This window comes from Lagenorhynchus albirostris, chromosome 6, assembly GCF_949774975.1.
Source record: "Lagenorhynchus albirostris chromosome 6, mLagAlb1.1, whole genome shotgun sequence".
Taxonomy (NCBI): Eukaryota; Metazoa; Chordata; class Mammalia; order Artiodactyla; family Delphinidae; genus Lagenorhynchus; species Lagenorhynchus albirostris.
The window spans coordinates 114,910,341-114,931,328 of record NC_083100.1 but is presented as its reverse complement, the minus strand read 5'-3'; the positions used below and the strand labels follow the sequence as shown (position 1 = coordinate 114,931,328).

The following is a 20,988-nucleotide window of genomic DNA, read 5'->3' as shown; positions in this document are numbered from 1 at the left end:
AGGCTGCAGACTCCCTTAGGTGTCTATGCAGCTGGTCTGCACACAGGACCTCACAGCTATCTGAGCTGAGGTATGGGGCACTGTGATATTGTGATTTCTAATAAGAAATATATATTTGGTCTTTGTCCCCATTACTGGCACAGAGCTCCTAAAACCCTTGGAATTTCCTATGATAAAGGTGTCTTTTTATGTTAATGAGGTGACTTTTGGAAAGCACCTAAGGGTGGGTCTGGTTGCCAGGGGACAAGGGGAGGGGGGAGGGGCGGGAGATTGAGTTCAGCTGGCTCAGCGGCCAATGATTTCATCCATCGTATCTATGTAATGAGGCCTGCATAAACCCCCAAAAGAACAGGGTTCAGAGAGCTTCCAGGTTGGTGACCACTTGGAGATTTAGCGAGAGTGGTACCTGGAGAGGACATGAAGCTTCTTTTTTTTTTTCGTATTATTTATTATTTATTTTTTGGCTGCACCGTGTGGCCTGTGGGATCTTAGTTTCCTGACCAGCGATTGAACCCAGGCCCTCGGCAGTGAAAGTATGGAGTCCTAACCACTGGACCACCTGGGAATTCCCCATAGAAGCATCTTAATCTTTCCCCACACCATGCCCTATGCATCTCTCCCATCTGGCTGTTCTGAGTTGTATCCTTTTATAATAAACCAGTAATGTAGTAAGTAAAATGTTGCTCCGAATTCTCTGAGCCACTCTCGCAAATTAAACCCAAGGAGGGTGTCGTGGGAACCTCTGATTATAGCCAGTGGGTCAGCAAATGAGGAACAATCTGGACTTGTGCTGAAGCAGGGGTCATCTTGAAGGATGGAGCCCTTCATCTGTGGAATCAGACGCTATCTCCAGACAGATAGTGTCAGGATTGAGTTGAACTGTAGGACACCCAGCTGGTACTGAGAAGTCTTGGTGTGGGGAAAAATCCACATACATTGGAATTGGTGTCAGAATCATAGGCGATCGCGGGACTCCTGATGCTGGTGGGCCCGAGTGCTATCACTGCTGTGTCATTCCTTTGGACTATTTTGGTTAATTCCACTAAGATGACATCATGAAACCAGGGCTTTAGGAAGGACTTCTGACCAAAAATGGATGTGAATTAACCTTCCATCAGAGGACAGGGCAGAACATGGGTAAGGAATTTGGTCTCTGAATTCAGCAGAATGGATTCAAAGCCCAGCTGCGTCACACGTATTCACTGTGATCTGGGAACAAGTCACTTCACTTCTCAGTTTCTCTAGCTACAGTAAACTTAATAATCCCTACCTTGTAGGGACGGCTCCACTGGAAGTTAACTGAAGACAAGCAACTGGCATATAGCACGTCGCCAGTCAGTAATAACATCTGTTGTTAGCATTACTGTCCAATGTTCAGGTCACACCCAGTGTTCAGAGCCTGGGAGATCCTCTCCTGTGATGACTGTATTAATTCATAAAGCCCTGGGTGTGATGCCTGACTCATGAGTTCCTGAGCGCCATTCAAGACTGAAAAGCCTCGGGGGTCCCTGGGTCCAGCAGGTGATGCTCACTCCACGTCTTGCCTCCCCCTTCCGGTCCAGCTTCCGGGGCCTGGGGACCCCAGAAGGGAGTACGCCCTTTGTGCCCCCGCCCACTGCGCACCTGTGTGGATCCGCCGTGTGCCGGAGGCTGGGCACCGCTCTCCCTGCCCGGGGTGTCATGGGTCTGCCGCATCACCGAGCCACCACGCAGGGTGTTCCTGGCAAAGAGCACGGGCTCCGGGATGTCACCCATGAACCTCAGGATGATGTTCCACACAGCCAGGGCGGCCTGGGGAGACGGGGACAGAGTGCCCAGCTGGAAGCCAGCTCCACGCAGCGGGGAGCCCACAGAACCCCGTCCGTGCCTGGTTCCCGCTGAACCAGGGGGAGGCCTGAGCCACTAGAAACCAGAGAACCAGGTACCGAGCAGTCGGCATCCTCCTCGTGGTAAAGCAGAGGGTATCGGAGGGGCCGCCGGATGTGTGTGTGGCTGGCTGATTTCTGAAAGTAGGTCACGGCGAACTTGGGGAAGGTGTACTCGGCCAGGCCGTCTGCGTCCTCCTCGGGCTCCTCCATCATGGGGACCGTGTCCAGGTCAACCTCGGGTAGCTGCTGGGTCCTCTCTTCCAGATCCTGGGTGCCAGTGAGAGAGAGGGACAAGGGTCTGCTGTCCTTTAAGATGTGAGCTGGCAGCATGTGCATCTTTGGGGGCCAGAGAGCCCCAAGAAGGGTCTGTCTGGTTATTGACGGGGTGCAGAATTATCCACTGCCTCTTGTGTTGGGGACCTCCCCGACCCTCACCCTCGGTGGGCCCCTGGTGGGCTGCCGGGTGCTGGGCAGGCCTCGGTGTGAAAGCCCCAGGTACCTGGCACCCTCTGCCTGCAGACCTGGGCTCTCCAGACACCCCCCACTCCCTACCCGCTTCCTGCTTGCTTCTGTCAAATGCTCCTCCAGTGGAGGGGGGCCGGGTTGGCCGCACTGCACAGATGATTTGTGTTGGTGGTGGGGGGGAGCCTGGGCGGGGGGAGGGGGAGGCATGAGCACCTTGGGGGGCCCCTAGGTCACTGGCCCAGAGCAGGATGCGGTGCGAGTCAACGGGACAGCTCCGGAGCTGCCCCCAAATCAGACAGGCCCTCCTCCTGCCGTGCGCTTTCTACCTCGGGTCCCCAGGTCACACACTGCAGAGCGGCAGCCACCGAGGTGCTCTGTGACGGGGGCCAAACGCACGCGGGAAACGCTGCCCGATTGAAAGCCCAATGACATTCGCGCAGTAAGGGCTCTAGGAAGTCTTGCAGGTAAGAAACCTGCTCAACTTGAAAGGGTTTGACCACAGAGACCCTCGCTCCTGTTTTCCCTGCATCTTCGCCCAGGACCGCAGAACTCACTTCAACACCTACCTACTCCATCGGCTCCCCGAGCTGAGTCTTGGCTTTTCAGTAAAGCCCAGAGGTTGGCCCCTAGACACAGCCCCCCTCGCTGCTGGGCCGGCAGGGCCTATCTTACCTCGCCGTGCAGTGTGGCCTGGCCTTCCTGCCCGCCCATCAGGGAAGGCAGGAAGCCGAACACCTGTTCCACCATCTCCGTGTCGGTGACAGTGTCGTAGATGGACTTACGCTTCCTGCTGGGGACAGCGCTTGGGCTTTTCTGCTCTGCAGCAGGGATGACCAGAGACTCCTGCACAGACACCCCGGGGGGGCCACGGTTACCACAGGCCCGGCTGGGGCAAGCCCCTCCCGGGAGCCAAATAAACCTCCTCCCGCCATATTTGTCCAAATCAATACATTTCCCTCTAAAATCCTAGGTTTTAAAAGCGACAGGGACTGGAGATCCACCAGCCTGGGCTTCTCCTTTCCCAGCAGATAATTAGAGGTCCAGAGAGGGGCGGTGCTTGCTTGTCCACACAGGGTACCACGCCAAAGCCCGAACACCCCCAGAACCTAGCTGCAAAACCCACTCAGGCCCACCTGGTCCCTTCACAAAGAGTACCAAGGCTCCCCTGGGAGGGGGCCCTGGGCCTGCCCTGGTCTGTGGCCCCTCCGGGGCCATGTGGGGGCAGGAACACGCTGCTGACATGTCTGGGGCTCTGCACTCTTTCTTGCTCTGGCCACTGTACTAGCACTGTGCCCCGTGGACCCATTTTCATCTACGGAGCAGGGGGAGACTTCATCCTAGGCCCTCTTTCCTTATCACCACGGCCAAATGAGCAAGTTCTGAGGAGTGAGGCTGTCTCAGGTGCTCTCCGAATGGAGGAAATGGGATCACGCAAGGGTGACATTTCAAAACGCAGGGATATGCATCTCGGTGCCGCTCCCCTGTTCCCTGCCCTCCCACCTCTCTTGCCAGGACTCTCTTGAAGGCTCCTCTTGGTATTTCTTGGTATTCTGGGACCTGGACGGGGCAGGAGTGTCTGGCGAGAGCCCTATGTTGCTGCCCATTCCTTCCGCCTACCCTCCCTCACCTGGGCCCAGCCACCTCCCATCTGCCCGAGAGGGCAGTGACCACCTACATTGGCTTTCTGCCGCCGGAAGTTCCGCCGGACAGCTGCGCCCCTGGCGTACGCCTGGATGACCACCACTGCCCTCCTCTTGGCCTGGACCTGCTGGCGCACCAGGTAGCCCCTGCAGAGGGCTTGCAGCTGCACCATCCTCTGCCGCATGTCCTGGTACTGCTTTGCCAGCAGGTGGCTCCGGGCAATGGCCTGCAGACGCTCGAAACCCAGGAGGATCTGCGGAGGCAAGAAGGACGGGCACTCACAGAGAGGCCTGGGCCCAGCAGGGCACAGAGCAGAGAAAGGCCTTCCCGAGGGGACAGAGAGCAAGGGGCAAGGTGTCCTTACAAATTAGCTTTACAGTTACCTGCTTTACGGCATAAGCGCTAGTGCTAAAATTTTATGTGCCTGTGAGTACAAGCATATTAAATGAGTTAGTTACACTTGTAAAGCGGTTAGAACAGAGCCTGGCATCAAATTAGTGCTAACGAAGTCTTTTTAAATGGCGTCAATAATAAAGTAGTTTCCTGGGAGTTCTACCAGTAACAGAGAACTGGTTTGCGTGTCACATGCGTGATACGATTCCAGAGGCCTTGCTTTTCACACCTGCCGCCAAGTGCAGCCAGCTTGTGTGGAGCTGGAGTACCTGTGTGGAGGCCTATGGCCGGCTCCATCAAGCTAATCCCTCAGGGATCTTGAAGATAAAGAGGAAATAATAAACTATGAGTATCTGCTTCTATGCTGCAAACACACCCTAGGCCACAGCAGTCCCTAAGCCTCTGGGATGGCTCCTGTTGGCTTCTGAAAGACCAACCTAACGGCTGCCAGGTGTGAGGGGTCATGCTTCATCTTACAGGTTTGGAAGTCACACAGACACACCTCCCAACTCCAGCTCTGCTGCTTACTGACTGCGTGCTCTTGGGGAAATGACTTAATTTCTCCATGCCTCGGTTCCTCGGCATACAGCGTTGGCTTAATAATAAATAAAATGGGGACTTCCCTGGTGGCGCAGTGGTTAAGAATCCGCCTGCCAATGCAGGGGACACGGGTTCGAGCCCCGGTCCGGGAAGATCCCACATGCCGCGGAGCAGCTAAGCCCGTGCACCACAACTACTGAGCCGGCGCTCTAGAGCCCGCGAGCCACGGCTGGAGAAAGCCCGTGCGCAGCAACGAAGACCCAACCCAGCCAAAAATAAATAAATAAAATAAATAAATGTATTAAAAAAAAAACTACACCTAAGAAATTTAGGAAAAAAAATAAAATGATGCACACAGAGCAACAGGCCCCAAGGAGCCTTTCCACCCATGTCAGCTGCCAATGTGCCCTTGTGAGCACGGAATGAGGACAGGTGTGGGTCGGTTTTGCCGACGTGACCACGGCATGTCCCAACCACAGTCGCAGCCGTGACCAAGGCAAGCAGTCAAACAGGCCCCACAGGACACGGTTCAAGGTTGCTCTGGTTTGCTTGTTGCGCAGACACTCGTTAGCAGTGCCTGGGGTCAAGGAAAAAATGAGGAAAAAATGCTTGAAACAGAAAATAATCAATCCATTAACTTATTCTGTTGCCTGGAAATTGGGAAAAAAAGCCACCATCTAATTTCAGAGCAGGTCATCTCATTCTAGCCCTGGAGATGCCCCCAATTCTGCAGGAGAACGCTTTGAAACCTGCAAACTGTGTGACCTGACGCTATGCTAAGAAGAGTGTGTGGGGTGCTGAGGTCTGGATCATGCCTGTGGCTGATGGGATGCTTCCTGCCCCAGCTCTCACAGTCACAAACAAACGTCCACATTCGTTTCTAATTGGACGGCTGCTCCCGCAGGCTCCGCCTCCCACGTGGAGCCTCTCACCAGCTTGAAGTTCCTCCGGCTGTAGTTGCCTCTCCACCAGGCCTGGAGGGTCACAGCTGCCCGCCTCTGCCTCAGGAACTCCTTCCTAGAAGCGGAAATACAAGTCAGTGGTAACAACCACAGACATTTTAAAGCCTTTGGGGGGAAAAACTGATTTTGAAGGAAGAGAGGAAATGAATGCCTACAATATTTCTTTTCCAGAAGCCTTTATAGGCTGAAAGACAGACAGGTTAGGAACTTAAAATCTACTGCCAACAACTAAATTTGTGAATGAGGACAGTTCAGTTCTTATTTATTTATTTAAATTGATCTTTTTTCTTTTTTTTTTCTTTATTTTTTTTGGCCACGCCACACAGCTTGCGGGATCTTAGTTCCCCAACCAGGGATTGAATCTGTGCCCCCTGAAGTGGAAGCGAGGAGTCCTAACCACTGGACCTCCAGGGAATTCCCGAGGACAGTCCAGTTTTTAGAGCGAGGAGAGTAAATTTCCTCATTTCTCCCAAAGATCTCTGAAGGGATAAAACCCATTTCCAACTTTTTATTCGTTGTCAGACTCTGCCCCCTCCTCTGGCCACCAGCCCAGGGGTTTACCAGAAATCAGGTCAGAAGTCTCAGGACCAGAGCTCCTCTCTGGGGGCAGGTCAAAGCAGAGGGCTGCCCCCAGACCCAGGCAGCCGGGCAAGCTCCAGCAGACTGCTCCCTCCACACAGAGGAACGAGGGCTGAAAACTGGAGGAGGTAACCTGAAACCTCGCCTCTGGGGAGTCAGAGGTGCATAGGGATGTACCTTTTCTCCCACACTTAACTGAGTTTTCTTAACACTTCTAATAATTTTTCAGGGTATTTTCTTAGGTTTAGGACAGTAGATCTCAATCATATTAAAAATCATCTTCGGGGAGTTGGGGCAGGGGGAATTGGATGAAGGTGGTCAAAATGTGCAAACTTCCAGTTATAAGATTAAGTACTAGGGATGTAATGTACAACATGATGACTATAGTTAGCACTGCTCTATGGTATATATAAAAGTTATTAAAAGAGTAAACCCTAAGAAGGATTTCCATCACAAGGAAAAAAAAATTGTTTTCTTTTGTTTCTGCATCTGTATGAGATGGTGGATGTTCACTAAACTTATTGTGGTAACCGTTTCATGATATGTATAAGTCAAATCATTATGTGGTACACCTTAAACTTGTACAGTACTGTAAGTCAATTATATCTCAATAAAACTGGGGGACAAAAACCAAAAACCAAAACAAACAAACAAAAAAGAACAAGAAAAAAATCATCTGGAGAACTTCAATATTTATTGATGCCTGGGTGCCGTCCAGTCCAATTAAGTCAGAATCTTTGTTGATGGGTGGACAATATATATCTGTATATCTGTCTATTCAATATTTTTTGGTGCGTGTACACACACACACACACACACACACACACACACACACACACACACACTCACATGATGATTCTAATATAAGGCCAAAGTAAACAACTGAGTTATCTAAAAATAAAGAGAATTTGTCTCCTTTCTAATTTTTATACCAGTGGTTCTCAACTGGGGGTGATTCTGCCCCCCAGGCACATTTGGCAATGTCTAGACACATTTTTGGTTGCCATGACCGGGGGTTGGGGAGGAGGATGCTACTGGCATCTAGTGAGTAGAGTTCAGATGTTGCTGAACATCCTGCAATGCCCAGGACAGCCCCCTATAACAAAAAGTTATCCAAGCAAAACGTCAATAATGTTGGAGTTGAAAAACCCTGATTTCTATATTTTCTTTAAATTTCTTGTCTAATTGCATTGGCCAGAACAGCAAGAACACCATTAATTACCAATGGTGATCACTTCTGGGAAGACGGAGTAGACATACTTTCCCTTACTCCTCCTGTTAACTACAACTAAAAACCCCTAGACATTATACATAAAACAAACATTAAGAAGACTCTGAAAGATGGAGAGAAGAAAGAAGACCAGCTAAGGATCTTAGACACGGTGGTAACTTCTCTGGATTCCTTTTTGCCTCACATATCCCAGACTAGGAGTTGAAGAAGTAGGCAATCCAGAAATGACAATGGGCACAGACCAGAAAGACCCCAAGAAAAGGCTTCTCTCTACCAAAAGGATCAAGAAAGGGGCAGTTTAGCAAGGCAGAAAACTTTTAGATAATAACCAAGTCTACTCCAGTGAAACACCATGTAAACAACTGTGGTTCCCCCACCTACACCAGAAGATGCCCAGTGGAAAGCCTAGACATCCACCCTCACCTGGGTTGTGTAGGAAGTCATCCTTGATGGGTAGTAATGAGCTCACCCCCAACAATGGCAGTGGAGACCACTGGGGAATCCTGAACCTGTATGGCCTTCTAAGCCACACCTCCCCGCCTCATGACCCTGCTTGCTGGTGCCCATGGCCGCTATTCCCGTGGCTCAGCCACTTTCTCGCATTTTGTCCTATCTGGGTTTCCAGGCCTTCCTATGGTTGGCAACGGGCCGACAGGACAGCAGGGAATGGCACCATGGGACCTGCCGAGCCCCCTGGACGTGGTGAGGGGGAGGGAGGCGGTAATATGGCTGATTTACTGAACCTGCACTGAAATTCAAGCGTTATCTTCTTATTGACCAGGGAACTGAGTCAAAGACAGTTCTTTCCTTCCCTCCAAAACCAGCCACCTCATAAAACCAAACCCATACGTTCTCTAAGACAACTGAAGGAGAACGCCGAGATATAGTCGAAACCAGAGCTGACGCTTCATTGGGCTCTTGCTTCCGTGGTGGAGTTTGCCCTCCACCCCAAAGATTCAAATAATGTATTAGAATTCTCTGGCCAACACAGGCTGCAGTGTCCCTGGTCAGGAGGTCCTGACAGTGCTTCTGCCTCGGTTACCCCGAGAGGGGGACCAGCGGGAACATGTGGCCCTTGGGGGGTACATGGCGGGTGGGTGTATGGGCTGGCAGGGGGCAGGGCAGGCACCTGTATCTGTAGCCCCGCAGGACTCTCTGGATGCTGACTGCAGCCTTGTCCAGGGCCTGGCTCCTCTGTACCGCCAGCAGGGTTTCCTGGTTTTCCTGGGATGGGAGAGATCTCATCATGCAGCTGCCCTGCCTCAGCCCTACTCGCCCACCTGCAGCCAGAAGTCAGGGTGTCTCAGACTCTTCCCACACGGCTCCTAGGAGGGCGGGCAGGGGAAGGGGGGCTCCTAGGAGGGCGGGCAGGGGAAGGGGGGCTCCTAGGATGGCGGGCAGGGGAAGGGGGGCTCCTAGGAGGGCGGGCAGGGGAAGGGGGGCTCCTAGGAGGGCGGGCAGGGGAAGGGGGGCTCCTAGGAGGGCAGGCAGGGGAAGGGGCCCTCATGCTGCCACCGATGTGGCTCAGAGCAGAGAAGCGCAGCTACATCCCCAGCCCCAATCCAAGAACTTCCCATTTTAGTTCTTTCTTCTTGTTAATTCGATCTGGGAAATTTCACTTCTGCTCTGGAGAACCCAAGAGGGGGGCAAAACATTTCCCCAAAGCTGTATTTTATTTCCCAAAATTCATGTGCAACGCTCATTCAGCTGTAATACAGATGCATGCTTGTTTCCATATAAACATGAATTCCAGCCTTTGCATAGAATTCAGAGTGTTGAGGTCATGAGCCGTATTCATCCCTGAGCGGTGACTTTCCCTGGCCCACCTCCCTGCTCCCCCTGGATCCCGGGCCCGGAAGGAAGGGACTGTCTTTGCAGAGTAGAGCGCAGCACAGCCCTTTGGTAAGTGATGAGCAGAGGCCAGGGGCTTGGTGGCCCTTCCTGCCCCCATCAGTCTTGCATCAAGCAAGCACTGGGTCTCCTCGTGTGCCTGGGTGGGCCCTGGGGACACAGAGATGGACTAGACCCCCGACTGTGGCCTCACGGAGCAGCCAGGGAGGGGGAGGGATGGAGGGGCGGGCACTCTCCTCTCCTCCTTGGCCATCCATCCACACTGACCCCACTCTCCATACCGCACTCTCCTGGGCAGCGGCCCTGGGACTCTCCAGACCTCTTCCCTCTGCCAGCCTCACCTCCCCAGTGGGGTCTGAAACCCCTCTGCTTCTTCCTTCCTGTCAAGCCCCAGAGTCCCAGCACAGGCAGACCTGACTAACGCATGGACCTACGGACAGACCCACTGGAGAGCTGCGGCTGGGAGGACAGACAAGGACGTTTGGGCAGGCTCTACGGGGGAGGAGGAGAGAGTGGAGGCCTCAGGAAGGGCAGTGGGGACGAGGTGGGGTGCGGGGCCGGCTGGCAGAGCCCTGATTCTAGCCCTGATCTTCTCTTTCTCGCCCTGCTGACCTGCCCAAGGGGTGTGAGGCTAGGAGACACAGAGGTTCTCTCCCTGTGGCTCTCTGACCCAGTTCGCAATCCTGGAGGGCCCGAAGGCCAGCCTCAAGGGCGGGAGGCTGCCTCTGCGTGACCTTGAGCCTCCCTGTGAGTTGATGGAGAGGGAGGTGGGAGGTGGGAGATGGTGCTGCTTGTACTGGCCGGCCAAGGAGCTGTCATGGGGGGAGGGGGCACACTGCCTCCTGCCTGAAGCCCCGCCTCTCCAGGGAGGCAGGGGCGGGGCTTCCCCAGGTCTGACTGCAGACTGTCGCCCCGGGCCTGAAGGGCTGTTCTCCGGGACAGTGGGAGACCTCCCTCAGCTCCTTCTTGCTCTCCCGCGGTGGCTTGGAGGCAGTCCCTCCTTCTCCTCAGGCCTTGCCCTAAATGTCCTCCTCTGAGAAGCCCCCGGGCTTTCACGGCCTCGCTCTCCCCGTGGCGCCCTCCTCCCTTCCTCCCTAGCGTGGCTTTCTTGAGGGCAGGGGCCACGCACGGCGCAGGCGCCCACGGGCACCAGACCAGCCACACAGGCTTCCGGAGGCTGAGGACCAGCACGTTCAGGGTCTCACCTTCAGGAAAATTTTGGTCTTTCCCATTTTCCAGTCTTTGTCTGTGCCCAGCCTGCTTTCGGCGATGCGCAGGGTCATCTGGCGAAACTTGCCCCGAAGCTGCCGAAGAGAAACAGGACTGGCTCTGTGGAGTCATGCCGTGAGCCTGAGGTCCCTCCTCGGGGGCTTCCTAGGGAGCGGGGTCCTTCTGCTCCCACAGGGGGCGCCGTCAGGGGCTCCTGGGCAGGGGCACAGGCACTGGGCACCCTGGATCAAGGGTGGGGCCCAGGGGCCGAAGAGGCCACCACAGCTTGTAGGGCCTGGGGCCTCAGTGTGGCCGTTGGACACAGGCAGCCCAAACTTCAGGATGGCTGAGTGTTCGGGGAAGGCTAGGAAGCAGGAAGTGTCCTGCTCCCTGGCCACTTATCTCTGTGACATTCTGCCACGTAAAAGAGAGTGTTTGCTTTTAACTGCGGATGCTCCTAGAAGGAACATATTCAGCCGCTAGCCTCGTCTAGAGAAGGGAAGCAGGAACGGGGGTCATTTCAAAGCTTGGAGTCCAGGGAGGGGCCCTGGGCATCAGGTGGGCAGCCCGCTTGGAACGGCGGCCGTGTGGGCGCCCAGAGGCGGCTGGGTTCTGCGGATGCGCACCACGCCTCTCGGGGCCCGTGTGCCGGGCTGCGGGGACACACACCTCCGAGCGCACGGCGCTGGGCAGCAGGACGCGGAACCTCTGCGAGAACTCCTCGAACGAGTAGCGGATGGGGAATCCGGACTTGCGGATGTGCACCGTCTCCATCATGCCTGAGTAGCGCAGCTGCCAGATGCATAGCTCCCGGTTGAAGAGCTGCGGGCGCAGAGGAGAGGGGCTGATGGCGCGGGCCTCCCCCTTCCGGACCTCCCTGCCACCAACCCTTCGGCTGTCCACCAGATGCAGGAGAACCAGGCAAACGCTTGGTTTCATGAACGTTCTGTTTTGAAGGGAGATATTTGGTTGAAGTCGCTGCAAAGTCCTGGAAGTGTTTTCCAAGGAGCTCAACAGTCGATAACATACGAACTGGGACATCCACAAGAACACCAGATGCTTCCCGCATTTTCAGAATATGCAAAGTATGAGGAGTATCGAAGTGTTTTTGCACATATGCCACATTTAACATTTTTTGAAGCGCCCCCAAGCAACGGTGCCAAAGAACACGGCTTCCTTCTGGCTTTGCCTGTGTCGGGGTGACCGGTGCCCCTGCAGTCCTTCGGGCTGGGCCTCCATCGTGCCTCTCACATTCTAGTGGAAGGAATAAGTACCTTTCCTACTTTGAGTCAGAAAATATTCTAAACTTAGTCTGTCCATCCTCCAGAGATGGGTATTTGGAGAGGAGCTTGGCCACGATGCTTTGCACAGGGGTATGGGGTCTCAGCCATGGCCCCAAGACTCTGCATGCCTGGGACCCTCGAGAGCCCCCCTCCACCTCCAACCAGGAGTGTCTGGGGACTAGGGGCAAGCCCTCCAATCCGGCAAGCCCACCAGCACCTGGAAACACAGAGGGCCACAGAGGCAAGCGCCTGTGGCATCTAGGGCCGCACAGTAGTTAGTTCTGGGCAACTCCTTAGCTCCCATGTATTATTTCCGGTGGGTCTGTGCTTTGCCTTTAATCTTTACAACAGCCCTACCTGGTGGCACTTAGCTCCAACTTAGAGACAGGCTGCCAGAGGCTCAGGGCCACGCTCCTGAGTGGCTGAGCCAGGGTTCCTACCGTGAGCCTTCCTGGCCCCTCAGCCTGGGTTCCCCTACACCCGCACAGCAGCTACCAACTCCCAGAAATGTCTCAGCCGGGGGCACCCACAAGACCTGAGAATGACCCTCAGGCCCCCACCTGTGGGCGTGGGTAGAGGACCTCTGGGAGCACAGTTACTCTCTAACATCTGTGCATTGTGCCTTTAAGGAAGACACACTTTGGATCTCCTGGGCCAGCCTGAATTTCATATGATTTTATACTTTTCAAAAAGGCACTTCATTTAATGTAATATTATTTCTTTTCTTAAGATTTTTTTTTTTTTAATCATGTTATCTCCTCTCAGATGGCGTCTCCGAGTTTCTGGAGTCCTGTATTTGCAGCCTCTGGGTGGGATTCCCAAGCCCACGTGTCAGGGGCTGGGCAGGCAGCAGGCTCCCACCCCGCCCCACACATAAGCAGATAAAGCCGCCTTCCAAGGGCTGCATGGCCTCAGGTCTCGGTGACCAGCTGTTGGTGTCAGTCTCTAAAATCACAGTACTGGTTGCTGCCCCTTATGGAGTGTGGTTTACGTATGCAGATGTGGCAAAAATGTCATGTGCAATCCTTGCTGCCCCCTGCAGGTAGGCAGGTCCTGAATTTAAGGAAGAGAAAACTGAGGCTCAGAGAAGCAACACACCTGGCCAATGGCAGGCGAATGGCAGGGCTGAGACCGTTGAGGTCCGGGTGATCCAAAGCCCTGAAGGTCACAGACCTTCAAATGGCCTAGACTGGTCACCTTGCCTCAGTACCCACATCTGTAAAATGGGGGCAGATAGCTCTAAAGCTGCCCTGACACTCGTGCGGGGAGTGACATGACCCCAGATGCCACCAGACTCATCCAGTAGAGGCCTTCTCCCTCCCCGCATTACCAGTGGCTTCTTGTACTCATTGGGTTTGATGCAGCGGATGAAGTAGGGCTGGCGGTTGGTCAGGATTTTCATCAGCTGGTCCAGGGACTGCTTGAACTGGCCCGCCAAGGTGGAGGGCCGCTTGCTGGAGTCTGCAGACTGCAGGCAAAAGCACAGGGCACAAGTGGGGGGCTGGGGAGCTTGGCCTGGGGCACAGCTGACCCACGGCACAGTGAGGGCTTCTGCCGAGGTCCCGCAGGTGGGCAGGGCTACATTCATCCAATCGCTCATTCATTCATCTAGCACAGGTTCCCCAAGTGCCTACGTGTGCAGGTGCCCAGCTAGACACTGGGGACCCAGAGCCAAGTAAGACAGGGCAAGCCTCCTGTCTAGGGGTGGGGCCCCCCAAGTGGGGCGCACAGGTGATGCACCAGGGTGAGGAGCGAATGCTTTACCTCACCATTCTACATTTTCAGTGTTTGTATCGGTTTTATATGCTTTTTTTGAATGTTTTATACTGTACACTGTAAGCATTATAGTAAATGTATACAGTTTTAAAATACATGTATTAAAATGATGGATGCAAGAGAAAACAAGAGCCCAAGCCCCGGGCCAAGAGTAGTGTGTGTTTTTCTGCAATGCTGGCCTTGGACAATGCTCCTTGATCAAACCTTTCCAAGGTCGAATGTTCTCGAGTGTGTACTGCCAAATTGCGTCAGTCTGGAGACGCGAGCTCACCACTTGACACCTCTGAAAGCAGGATGCGATCACTGGCGGGCCTGATGACGATGGGTAGCATTTTCCTGTTGTCCTGGCTTATAAAATAATGTGCATTTCCCTCCACTGTCATTCTGTTCCCTGAAACCTGTGGGACATGCTCTGGTGTCCCCACAGGGCCAGGAGTAGGCTGTGCTCCGGCCTCCGCTGTGACGTCCAGGCTGGCTCTGTGAATGCAGAGGGTCTGGCCCAGCTCCGCCTGGTTCCAGACCTGGGCAATTCCTGCACAGCCTCGCGGCTCCCTGGTGCCCCCCTGGGCTGGCTCTGCACGTGGCTGTGCTGCGGGCCCTGGGCGCTAAAGCCTCAGGAGTAGAGGTGGGGATTGGGATGATGAGAGGTCAAGGGCACCTCAGTGTGGCCAGAGCTGACTGTGCAGCATGCGGGGGAGAGGACAGGGGGTGTCCTCTGCTGCACCCACAGTTCCTGAGCCCCTGAGCCGGCCTCATCTCCCTGCCTGGGCGTGGGGGAGCTCCTCGCCAGGTGACTCACAGGGCTTTTCTGGAACAGTCACTGTTCAGGGGTGAAGGCATGGCTGCTGGGGGTGCGCAGACCCGCACCCTGCTGGGGCGTCCTAGGCTGCTCTGGGGAGCACCTGGGGCTCTCTGCTGCCCACCTCCCTGGCCAGGAGCCTCAGTGCTGCTGCCACCACACCACACACACAGACACACATACACACCACACACACCACATACCACACACACCACACACCACACACACCACACATACACACCACATACCACACACCACACATACACACCACATACCACACACACACACAGACACACACCACACACCACACATACACACCACACACCACACACACCACACATACACACCACATACCACACACCACACATACACACCACATACCACACACACACACAGACACACACCACATACCACACACACACACCACATACCACACACACCACACACCACACACACCACACATACACACCACATACCACACACACACACAGACAGACACACACCACACACCACACATACACACCACACACCACACACACCACACATACACACCACATACCACACACACACCACACACCACACACACACACCACACACCACACACACACACACCACACACACCACACACACACAGACACACCACACACACCACACACCACACACATCACACACCACACACCACACATACACACCACATACCACACACACACACCACATACCACACACACACACCACATACCACACACAGACACACACCACATACCACACACACACCACACACAGACACACACCACACACCACACACACCACACACCACACACACCACACATACACACCACATACCACACACACACACCACATACCACACACACACACCACATACCACACACACACACACACACCACATACCACACACACACCACACACACACACACACCACATACCACACACACACACCACATACCACACACACACACACCACATACCACACACACACACACACCACATACCACATACACACACACACACCACACACACCACATACCACATACCACACACACACACACCACATACCACACACACACACCACATACCACATACCACACACACACACCACATACCACATACCACACACACACCACATACCCCCCACACACCACACACACCACATACCCCACACACACCACACACACACACACACACCACACACACCACATACCACATACCACACACACACACACATACACCACACACACTACACACCACATACCACACACACACCACATACCACACACACACACACACCACACACACACACACCACATACCACCCACACACACACACACACAGACACACACCACACACCACACATACACACCACACATACACACCACATACCACACACCACATACCACACACATACCACATACCACACACACACCACATACCACATACCACACACCACATACCACACACACACCACACACACACACACCACACACACACACACCACACACACCACACATACACACCACATACCACACACACACACCACATACCACATACCACACATACACCACATACCACACACACACCACACACACACACACACCACACACACACACACCACATACCACACACACACACACACACCACACACGCTACACACCACATACCACACACACACCACATACCACACACACACACCACATACCACATACCACACATGTACCACATACCACACACACACCACACACACACACACACACCACACATACACACCACATACCACACACACACACCACATACCACACACACACCACACACACACACACACCACATACCACACACACACACCACATACCACACACACACCACACACACACACACACACCACACACACACACCACACACACCACACATACACACCACATACCCCACACACACACCACATACCACATACCACACATACACCACATATCACACACACACCACACACACACCACACACACACACACACACCACATACCACACACACACACCACACACGCTACACACCACATACCACACACACACCACATACCACACACACACACCACATACCACATACCACACATGCACCACATACCACACACACACCACACACACACACACACCACACACACCACACACCACACACACCACACATACACACCACATACCACACACACACACACACCACATACCACACACACACCACACACACACACACACCACATACCACACACACACACCACATACCACACACACACACCACATACCACACACACACACACACCACATACCACACACACACCACACACAGACACACACCACACACCACACACACCACACACCACACACACCACACATACACACCACATACCACACACACACACCACATACCACACACACACACCACATACCACACACACACACACACCACATACCACACACACACCACACACACACACACACCACATACCACACACACACCACATACCACACACACACACCACATACCACACACACACACACCACATACCACACACACACCACACACACACACACACCACATACCACACACACACACACCACATACCACACACACACACACACCACATACCACATACACACACACACACCACACACACCACATACCACACACACACACCACATACCACATACCACACACACACCACATACCACACACACACCACATACCCCACACACACCACACACACCACATACCCCACACACACCACACACACACACACACCACACACACCACATACCACATATCACATACCACACACACACACATACACCACACACACTACACACCACATACCACACACACACCACATACCACACACACACACACACACACACACACACCACACACACCACATACCACACACACACACACCCCACATACCACACAAACACCACATACCACATACCACACGCACACGCCACATACCACACACACACACACCACACATACCATACACACACATCACACCACACATACCACACACACATCACACCACACATACCACACACACCACATACCACACACACACACATCAGATACCACACACACACACACCACACACACAACAGATACCACACACACACCACATACCACTTACCACACACACACACCACATACCACATACACACACACCACATACCACACACACACACCACATACCACACACACACCATATACCACACACACACACCCACACACCACATACCACACACACACACACCACACACACACACCACATGACACACACCACACAAAACACACACAGAGACGATATAGAAAGAAACAAGAGAAGCCAAAGCAGGTGGGCCGTCTAGAGTCCACCGCTCACTGGGAAGCAGGCAGAGTCCCGTTCCCCCAACCCCGCCCCGCCCGCTGCCCCTGAAGCCCCTCTCCCAGTTTTCAGTCACCTCTGCCCCCCGCCTGAGGATTCCCGACCCGAGAACCCAGGCCCCCGGCTGGGCAGGGCCACCGAGCCCACCTTGAAGAGCTGGCTGCCTGCCGTCACCTGGACGATGGTCCCTCGGCCCCGCTTGTGCTCCGAGGACTGCAGCCCGAATATCTCCCGCAGGAACTCGTTCCGGGAGGAGTGGACCAGGGCGAGGATGTCCGTGCTCAGCACGTCCCGATTTTTCTCCAGGAAGCCTGCAGAGTGTTGTAGTTTCTTATGTCAGGGTTGAAAGTAAGCTCACCACACGAGATGAATTGTGCAGAAACACAACAGTAGAGGGCTGCTGCTCTCTCAGGCAATACAGCGCCGTCTCGTCCTGCTGTGGTGGCTTTTATTTAAGCTTTACCTATGTTTACATCTTAAGACTTGTTTTCTCAACATTCCAGAAATACCGAAGCAGCCAGATATGCTTTTACTGATTATACAATAAACGGTGGGCTTTCTTAAGAACGTGCCCTGCTTCGTCCTCGAACGCAAAAGCAACGCAAGGACATTTCCTTGTGTTCCCATTATTCTGATTGTACTGAGGACATTTCATGGATCAGCGCCCAAAGCACTCAGGACTGCTTGCAGTTCTGGGTTTTTCGCACGCACCCAGCTTGCCGGGGGGACTCATGGGGCACGTCTCCTTCCATGTCCTCAGTTATTTCTCTACACAGGGAAGCAGAGTCTCCCACCCAGCTCCGCCACCGCTGCTGACTCCAGCGAGGGGCGGGGCGAGGGGCGACAGGAGTCCCGCAGGCCACCCCTCCAGGCCTGCCTCCATCACCGGGGACCGGCGCCGGCCGGTGTCACGGCCACAGCCACATCCCACGGCCGGCACTAGCCCCCATCCCCACTGCCGCCCCCATCCAAGCCGCCACCAGTCCTTCCGCCTGATTAGCCTGCCCCCCCCTGCCCTCCCTGCCTGCCTGGCCCCTCTGCCCCCAGGGACCTTCCTGAGACGGCACATCGCCCGTCACCCCTCTTACCTTTCCTCTGCTCCTCTGCTGCCAGTGCCTGCCTTCTCCCTCCTCTCTCCCCTGGGGCCTGCACCCCACCCCAGGGAGACCTCATCTCTCCCCCAGGCCCTGTGTCCCCCCCCCAGGGGGTTTCATCTCTTCCAGGGGGGCCTGCAGCCTCCACGAGCTCCCTGGGGCCCTCTACCCTCCCGTCCCACCCAGGCCAACTCTGGTTTGTGCTTCAGGCCAGCTCAACCGTCATCTACTCCGGGAGGCTCTCCTGTGCCACAAGTGGGGCGAGGGGCCCTCCTTGGGGCTCCCTTCCGCCCTGTCACCTGGCTCAGGGGTGGCCTGAGGACTTCCCATCTGCTCCACCAGCCACGGCTCCCCGGGTGGACCACGGGCAAGACCGAGTCCATGCCCCTCAACATCCCAGCAATCCCAGCCACCGCTGTCACTGCCACATACACCCAGGAACCCACTAGCAGCACAGCAGACGGAGTGTCCGTTCCATGTGCAGTTTAGACCTCCCCGAGGGCAGTGCCTGCAGGCTCTCATCAGGGCTCTGAATTTCTGGGGACCCTGGGCAAGTATGATCGAGGCAACTGCATGTTTACATAAAGGAGCCAAAAGAAGAAGAGAAGGAAAAGGAGAAAGTACAGAAACCTCCCCACCCCTCATAATCCCTGAAAATCTGGCAACCTGGCCACGTCCAGGCAGCTTGCAGTCTGGAGAAGAAGACCTGGGCACTCCCACCTGGAGGCCCACCCTTCCCAGCTGGCCGGTCTGTGCAGGAACGGCCACTTCAAAACGCCCCTGCGGAAGCAGCGTGGGGGCAGAAGCTGCTTTGCTCTTCCTGGAAGCCCAAAACGGGGAAACGAAAGAAATTAAACACCATTTGGCTTCCTGGCTTCAAGGATGGGCGGGCGGTGACTTGCTGATTCTGAGGTCCTGAGACGAATTTCCCTCTTCATCATAAGTTTAAACTGCACTGGTCTTGGAAATGAATGTGTGCCCATAGGCATTGTGTGCACATGCGTGTGAGCATATGTGTGTGCTTGGACAGAGTAGGTTTAAGAACGAAGCATGTCTGTCACTCACTAAGGAGACCCTGAGGGCCTGGGAACCCCAGGGCCCCTCTACCAGCCCTGCTCTGGGGCCTTGGAAGGATTTTCTAGGGCCAGAGGGCCCTCCAGCCTAAGGACTGAGCCTCCAGAAATCAGGGAGGGCAATGTATGGGCTGAGCTGTTTGCCCCCAAAATCCATATGTTGAAGCCCTAACCTCCAGTACCTCAGAATGTGACTATATATGGAGAGAAGGGCCTTTAAAGAGATAATTAAGATAAAATGAGGCTGTTAGAGTGGGCCCTAATCCAGTCTGACTGGTGTCGTATAAGAAGAGGAGATAAGGGACTTCCCTGGTGGTGCAGTGGTTAAGAATCCGCCTGCCAATGCAGGGGACACGGGTTCAAGCCCTGGGCTGGGAAGATCCCAAATGCGGCAGAGCAACTAAGCCCTTGTGCCACAACTACTGAGCCTGTGCGCCACAACTACTGAAGACTGTGCGTGGAGAGCCCGTGCTTCGCAACGAGAAGCCACGGCAATGAGAAGCCCGCGCGCCGCAACGAAGAGCAGTTCCTGCTCGCCGCAACTAGAGAAAGCCCGCGTGCAGCCACGAAGACCCCACACAGCCAAAAATAAAAATAAATAAATTTATTAAAAAAAAAAAAAAAGAAGAAGAAGAGATTAGGACCCAGAGACAATAAAGATGCCAGAAGAGAGACATCAGAAGGAACCAGTCCTGCCAACATCTTTGTCTTGGACAAAGGCAAAACCAGGCCTGACCTTATCTCAGCATATACACTTTCACTACCAAGAGGGTGAAAAGATATCCCACAGAATAGGAGAAAATATTTGCACACGTAC

The 20,988-nt window shown here is 54.2% G+C and overlaps 1 protein-coding gene across 3 annotated transcripts in view; it reads right to left on the bottom strand.

The window, feature by feature from the left end:
• The window catches only part of MYO7B (myosin VIIB), a 77,791-nt gene that overhangs the window by 25,872 nt on the left and 30,931 nt on the right, over positions 1-20,988 (bottom strand). For all 3 annotated transcript variants that reach the window (XM_060151542.1, XM_060151543.1, XM_060151544.1), the window contains exons 14-23: positions 18,152-18,315; positions 13,353-13,490; positions 11,409-11,561; positions 10,736-10,834; positions 8,809-8,903; positions 5,840-5,924; positions 4,009-4,227; positions 3,006-3,176; positions 1,926-2,135; positions 1,624-1,791 (exon numbers count right to left, since the gene is read on the bottom strand). In XM_060151542.1, the coding sequence (XP_060007525.1) occupies positions 1,624-1,791; positions 1,926-2,135; positions 3,006-3,176; positions 4,009-4,227; positions 5,840-5,924; positions 8,809-8,903; positions 10,736-10,834; positions 11,409-11,561; positions 13,353-13,490; positions 18,152-18,315 (1,502 nt within the window). The remainder of the gene's footprint in view (positions 1-1,623; positions 1,792-1,925; positions 2,136-3,005; positions 3,177-4,008; positions 4,228-5,839; positions 5,925-8,808; positions 8,904-10,735; positions 10,835-11,408; positions 11,562-13,352; positions 13,491-18,151; positions 18,316-20,988) is intronic.